We start from the raw sequence: 7621 nt of genomic DNA, 5'->3' as shown, positions 1-7621 counted from the left end.
CTAAAACCAACTGTGAAAATATATAAGATGCTAAATCGTTATAAAAGCGGCAAAAGAGTTGATGAGGGAACATTATGAATTGAAAATAACAAGACCGATTTAAATTTTAAAGCTAATTGAACATAGTAATAGTTAGGAGATTTAAATAATTAAGAAACATAGGAAAAAACAAATATCTAAACATAATAGTATAATCTATGTGCAAGAATGTACAAATTTTCATGCAAAAATATTATGTTTATCTCTTAAAAATTAACACTGATGATGTATTTAGAGTATATTTCATCCTCAGTCAGGATTCAAAAGAATCAACTCGATCCTCAATTATATATGAAAGTACAATCCATTTCTGAGTTTTTGCTGATGCAAAATCAATCTTGAGATAGTATGGTTCAGAGTTCAGATTCCCATTTTGTTACCAATGACTCGTAAGGAATGTGCATTGGTCGGGTTGATTCGGGTTTTTTAAATATCAAACCAAACCAATTGTGTCGAATTATTAAATCTATAGACTAAATCAAACCAACAAAAGTTGGCCTTTTCAATCTCAAGTTTTTCGATTTTCTCGTTTTTTGGGGGGATTTTCCCGATAAAATCTTCATAGTCCAAAACATATAACTTGTGCTCCAAATATTTCTTTGGTCCTTGGAGGATACAACTATACAAGGTGTTACTCAAGAAAATAACACAAAATAATGTAGATGAGTCATGATATTGTACTAAAAATATTCAACAATAAAAAATAATAAAATCCTATAGAACAAATTTTGCTAATTAATAAGTCATAATAAACTGAACATAATCTAAAAGTAGTAAGTCATGCTAAATTAAATACGACTAACAAGTTCTAAATATTAATTACATAACTAAACAATAAAAAAATAAAGAAGTCGCGCAATTTTAGTGTCTAAACAAATGCAAAACTAAAAAATAGATATCAACACTTATCATTCCTAATATTGAGTGGAATTTCTTTTGTTAGTATTATATTGACTTAGTTTTGCTTCGGACTTTATTTGAGTTACTAATACTAATAGATTATAAAATGGACCATTTAAAAATTCGAAGTCCGAGCATGAAATAATACGTTAAAAAGGAGAACTATGAAAAAGTTTTAAAAATATTTATAAATTACATTATAATATAAAATTTTATTTATAAAATATTTTAAAACTTGTATACATGTAATTTTCGGGTTGATTTGGTTTCGGTTTGATTTTTTTTAGTTAAAACCAAATCAAACCAATTATGGTCAAGTTATTTTTGGGGTATTATCACTTTTAGCCGGGCCAAAAATTATTTACATCTGGTAGCCGAAAAAGTGTATACAATTTGTATACTAATATTTATATATAACATACAAAATGTATATATATACAAAAAATATACAAATTTTTTACATTTTTTCGGCTATTATTTTTACCTGTACAATATCATTTTTACTTATTTTTTCCAACACCAAACCAAATCATAATCGGATTTTTTTCTGATATGACTCGGATTATCGATTTGACGGGGTTTATCCGTATCTTCTGTATTCCTCCTATCTATTGGGAATAGTCAGAGACAAATATAACAATCTGCAGTCCTGGGAAGGGCTAATAGTCCATCCAAAACGATGAGTTATGCTAACGGCTAATGGCAAATTATTCAATGGACGACCCACACGTAATATATTTTTTCAGGCACCAAACTGTCGGTGAACCTCACTAAACGCCTAGTTCTAGCAATAGTCCAAACCAACGTCTAGTTTTGCCATCCAAATATATGGAGACGTATTCTCTTATTCCATCCTATTAAGTGTTGCGACTTTCATGGATTTTCTGACACCTACTGGAAAAACAATGGAAGCAGTTTGGAATGTAGAAGACAAATGGAGAATATCAACCCAAGGAGCTGTTGCAGTATTGGTAATGTGCACCTGTTCCTTAGTTATTGGAACCTGCATTATTGCTGCTTTCAGGAGAAATATTGCAAGAAAGAGACCAGAAGATGAAGAACGGTGCATGGATGACTCAACAAACATAGACTGTTCGGAGCCACGTGAAGAGTTGGGTTCGGTGAAGGAGGCGCTAACGAGCACTGTACGGTGGAGCCAGAAAGAGAAGCTTCCACCATTGCTCGTTAGTCCAGGTCAGCTTGAAGTTGATTTTGGGATGCAGCAGAGTCACGGTTCAAATTCACCTATGTGGCAAAGGCCTATACTAATGGGTGAAAAGTGTGAGCTACCAAAGTTCAGTGGACTTATCCTCTATGATGAGAGAGGCCGGGCCACTTCGCCAGGCCGATAATGGATTCAACTATCATCAGGTAAACATAAAATGATTAAAGGCAACACATCAGAAAAACAACTAATACTAGTGATCCTGAAGCATTTGCATTTTCTCATATATTTCAGTTTCCATTGCTAGCTTTGAAAGCATACATATAAGTAGTGGCGGAGCCAGGAACTTTAACAAGAGGCTTCAAACAAATGCAAACACACACACACTGAGTAATACACTTAGCAATCTCGGGATTTTCATTCAACAGCTTCTTTAGAACTGAGTAATACACCGAGTCTAGTCTATTATTAATGAGAGTTAGTAAAATAGATAATATACCAGCTTCGTTAGCACTATGTCTAGTGTAGAACAAAGAACGTACAAATTCAATCGCAATTATATGTTATACCATGAATTACTTTGTTTTGAAGTAATTCTACATCTTCATTCCATCCATATCAGAAGAATGAGTTTGAAAAGGAAAACAGGAACAAGATAAAGAAAACGTGCATTGTGGATCCACACAAAGTTCTCCTGTTTCAATTTAGCAGAATATATGCAGAAAACAGATACTATTCAGGAACCAGGTGTAGTCGAAGGCGTCCAATGACTAGGAAACTGCAGTCAGCTTGCGCTTGGCTTCCCACCATTCTCCATACAATCCGGCGAGCACTTATTCTCACCTAGGACAGACAAAATAAAGGGATTTGCACAAATTAAAAGTATACTCCTTATTTAAGAGCTTGAGAAAGAGAGATATATGTTCACAAAATGCACATTTGGAGATGATTAGTAATAGAATCTTCTGGATAAAACAGATGCTAAAGGGATCGAGCATTTACCTTTCTGCGTAGGTGAACGGATAAGACACCACTTTCTTTTTAATATGTAGTTCACGAATCATGAATAAGACACTACTAAGTGTTCAGTAGAGTCTCCCGTTGAAGAATTTTTGTAATATGCATATAAAAGCAATTGTACGACTCCTAAAAGTGTTCCAATGCCATTTGGCACCTGAAATTCAAGTAGAGCCAGTTCGTAAGACAGGCAAGAGAAATAGGGTAAGACATTTGCATTTTTTATAAAAATAATTGAGTCTATCTTGCCCTAATATACTAGGGGAAGCAGGTTGGCATCCCTCTTTTTCTTTAACCCCCGGTATAATGTAAGAGGAGAAAGAAACTCACATATATAAACAGATCAAAACTGAAAGTTCCATACAAAAAGAAAGAGGCACTCATTAGGAAGGTGGAGAGGGACAGGTAAAATGGCATGAATTCGACGCTCCTGGTCCTGATCACCAGATTCTGGAAGACGAGTTAGTCAGTGAATCGGCAGAAAAGCATTAGAGAATAAGAACTTGATAGAAATATTCGTAGAGAATCCGAATGTCAACTATCAGACATACAATAATAAACAGTGGGGAGGCAAACATTGATATGAGGGAAGCACAACTCAGGGAGCCAATAATGATGCGCCGGAGTTGAAGGTCAAGTATAAGCAAGCTTCCAATTACAATAATTGCAAATAGGCCAAAGACTGTGAGTATGCATCCCAGCATCCTGAACTACAAACAACATTGATGGGCATACAATTTAAAAGGTTACTTAATGAACAAGTGGAACATCTGAAAATTTGTGGAACTGCTTTAAATCAAAATACAAAAGAGGATTATTAACCTTTTTCTCTTTCTCTGTATGCATTACAAAAAGTACAATGTAGGCAAGTTGAAAAACAGCACCAACTGAATTGACTGTTGTTACCAACAAATTGTCAGGAGATACAAGAGGTGTGCCGTACCAAGCACAGATCAAGCAGTTCAAGAGCCCATATATGTATGGCAACCCCGAGAACTGTTCGGTTGATTGATTTCTCATTATTCTCCTGAATGTAGGTCTGAGAGTAAAGATAAAATGTAACAGATTATGGGAAAGAAGTTGTTCAATATTATGGAAGTGCGGTAAAGCAAAACGAACTATGCAAAGCTTAAAACTTACATTGGAGACAGGAACAACCCAAAAGCAAAGATGTTCCCTGCAACGAGCAGCCAAGATGGTTAATTTTTCTCTTGAGTCACTACAAAGCTCAAGAATAATTTTGCTAACCTCATTTAGCAAAAAAGGGAAAAATTACGCAACTAAAGAATGACCTAAGAAATAAAGGGTATTATCTCACTGTTCCTTTACAATCTATATCATTTTAAGGCAGAGCATAGGACTCCAATGTGTTTGAGCAATTTTGTTTTTAACATGAAAAACACTTCATCAAGAGTTTAATCTGAACAAGTTTTAGCTCAAATGGAGCTTCTAAAATTGCTCTAGGCCTAAAAGTTGGACACTATTTGAGGTCTACAACTGTTTGCCCAACTATCAAATTAAGTTATGCTAGTTCTATACATGGGTGGATTTATAAGCTAATTTATGGGGTAAGTGAACCATGGACTCTCCACCAAACTAGATATTTCATGTATGTATTTTTCTGGAATTAGTCAATTATTTTCTGATGGCACCCATGCTCCACAAAAGCTGAATGGTGCACTTGGTTAAATAATGAGTTATTTACCCAAAACATAACTATATTGAATTCAGAACGTAACTATATAAAATTCAGAAAGTAAGTATGCCCTTCAATCTTCATTAGCAGAGTTAAAAATAGTTGTTTGCTTAGCTAGCTTAATTTATTTTCCAGAAAGTAAGATCATTTTGTCAAAGAAGAAAACTAGTTCCATTGATAAAATTCAGGACTGTCTTCTAATTGCACGAAGATGTTTGCAGAAACCCACAAAAAAATACAAGCCCAAATCTATATGAAAAAAGGAGTGTAATACAGAGAGAAACTGAGGTGTACCGGCGATTCCAGCTGCATCTTTACAAATTTCCAGAGTTTGAGACGAAGCCAAAGGAACCATCAAATTTTGACACCCCAAACACTTTAATCTTTAAACTCCAAGAAGAAAAGGCCAACGACTTGTTTTCTTCTGTAACGCTGTACTTTAAAGCTTAGATGTTAAAGAACCCACTTGCATTAAAATTTCTTGACAAACATTAATTGACTATTTGGTCAAGCTTAAAAATCAGCTTTTAAAAAAAAAAAAATTAAAATAGAGCAACAATTATTATTTGGCTAAATTTTTAAAAAGTACTTCTAAATATATTTTCTTAAAAGTATTTTTCAAAAAAACATTTTTCAAAAAAAAAACTACTTTTTCTACTTATCAAAAACTATTTCTATTTCTACTCAAAAATTCTTTTTTTCCCCTCTAAAAGCTTATAAAAATGTCTTTAACTTTGGGCAAAAAGCAGTTTTAGCCCAAAAAAATATTTTTGACTGAAAAGAAACTTGATCAATCATGCTATAAATGCTAAAAATATTTTGAAGTATTTGAAATTAATAACAAGGAATTGATGTGTTCAATATAAAATTATGAATAAACACAATTTTCATTAAAATCATTGAACTAATCCTAAAATTATTTAAAGAAGAAACTTAATATAAGTTTCATATTTTCTTTACACGAGAAAAGACTAATGGTAGAAATGTAATAGAGAGATTAGCGATCCATCGCGTAAATTTTTCTATACTATAACTATAACTACTAGTATTAGTACCCGCGCGGACACTAACCATGTCAAATATTTGAGTTATTTGGATTATATGTAAATAATCTTAAATTTTAAACCTTCTCGACAAATATAGATAATCATTGAATATTAATTAAGAAACACTACATGAAAAAAATTAATCATTTCTCAAATCTCCTAGTTATAATTATACATTTCTTTTTTGGTACAATTCTCGCCGGTGTCATTGGATCCTAAAAATAGTCAGGAAGTAAAATAATAATTCATATTTATGGCAAAACAATTAAAGGTTGAGACTATGAAGGGCTCTTTGGATACGACTTGACTCTTTTACTACTACTTGAACTCTTATTTGGTGTGTTGATATCTTACAAAAAATATTTCGATTTTAAAATTTCAGTTTCTAAAACTTTATTTTTCAATAATAATTATTTTTATAATAATATAAGTGAAAATATTATCCTTAATTCAAAACTCATTTTAGTCGGCTATCTAAAAATTTTAAAAAAATCTTCAGCCAGTGATTTTTTTTTTCACAGTATGACTCCATTTTGATTTTTGATATTAACCATATTAGATATCTGAGTTATTTGAATTATATGTAAATAACCTTAAAATTTAAACCGTCTAGATAATTATAGATAATCATTAGATATTAAGAAACACTACACGAAAAACAGCTAATATTTTCTCAATTCTCGTAGTGATAATTTTATTCTTGCACCATTTTCATTGGTGTCATTGGGACCTAAAAATAGCCATAAAGCGAAATAATAACTCGTATTTATGGCAAAGCACAAAAGTTGACACAATAAGAATGATTCTTTGGGTGACTTTTTTACTACGACTTGAACTCTTATTTGGTAATGATATTATCTTTCAAAAAATATTTCTATTTTGAAATTTTAATTTCTAAAACTTTATATATATATATATATATATATATATATATATATATATATATATATATATATATATATATATATATATTTCAATAATGATTATCTTTATAATGATGCAAGTGAAGATATTATCCTTGATTTTTTTTCACTTTAATCGGCTATCTAAGAATTTAAATAATTCCTTAGCCAGTGAAACTTTATTTCAGTATGACTCCATTTTGAGTTTATCGATATCTCTAGCCAAAAATTTTGAATTTTGAATACCCTATATATACAGATTTTAAAATATACTTTTGTTACACTTGAAATTCACTATAGAAACTATCAATTAAAAAAGAATATCCCTCTTGCTGAATTCGAGAAAAAAACCTTTCACATAATCAAGTGATTCAAAACTAATATTCTACAACGAAATATATTATACCCTTGCAATGTTGGATTGACTGCAGCTAAATAAAGAGGTTTCAACTTATACCCTTCAATTCATAGAAGGTGCTAAATTGAAATTAATGATCGCAATTGTACAACTAAGGTTTTGTTATTTGTTTGATGTCCATTTATACAAATTGACTCTTCAAACAAACATTCTTCAAAAAGAAAAAAATTACTTTTTTTTGAATATTGATAGATTTTTGTGATGTTTCTTTCTGATATTGATAGCCTGTATCAATATTGATAGCATGTATGTGCACTTCATTATATATGTAAATAAACTTTTATTCGATTTTTAAACTCTTTTTTGTTATCTGGGTAAACACAGATATGTCCTATATATTACATTAATTTTAAAAGAAATTTGCTTTATTCAAATCTAAGTATAGTGTTTTACATAACTATATTTTAGGGTTTTAAATGTGAAAGAATTTTATAGTTA

General features: G+C 31.3%; 2 protein-coding genes across 2 annotated transcripts; one reads left to right on the top strand and one right to left on the bottom strand.

Moving 5' to 3' along the window:
* Nucleotides 1-1786: 1786 nt before the first annotated feature.
* LOC107821557 (uncharacterized) lies at nt 1787-2390 on the top strand. The gene has a single exon (XM_016647984.2). It carries the CDS (start codon nt 1815-1817, stop codon nt 2289-2291), a length of 477 nt encoding a protein of 158 aa, XP_016503470.2. The 5' UTR covers nt 1787-1814; the 3' UTR covers nt 2292-2390.
* Nucleotides 2391-2642: 252 nt separating this feature from the next.
* Nucleotides 2643-5265, bottom strand: LOC107821558 (bidirectional sugar transporter SWEET2-like). Its single transcript, XM_016647985.2, has 7 exons — nt 5112-5265; nt 4262-4298; nt 3944-4160; nt 3673-3831; nt 3452-3571; nt 3107-3278; nt 2643-2947 (listed from the first exon to the last, which is right to left on the bottom strand). Exons 1-6 carry the CDS (start codon nt 5170-5172, stop codon nt 3165-3167), a joined length of 708 nt encoding a protein of 235 aa, XP_016503471.1. The 5' UTR covers nt 5173-5265; the 3' UTR covers nt 2643-2947; nt 3107-3164.
* Nucleotides 5266-7621: the final 2356 nt, after the last annotated feature.

This window comes from Nicotiana tabacum, chromosome 10 (assembly GCF_000715075.1).
Source record: "Nicotiana tabacum cultivar K326 chromosome 10, ASM71507v2, whole genome shotgun sequence".
Classification (NCBI taxonomy): Eukaryota; Viridiplantae; Streptophyta; class Magnoliopsida; order Solanales; family Solanaceae; genus Nicotiana; species Nicotiana tabacum.
Note: the sequence above shows the minus strand (reverse complement) of the source record. Positions and strands in the feature narration are given on the sequence as shown.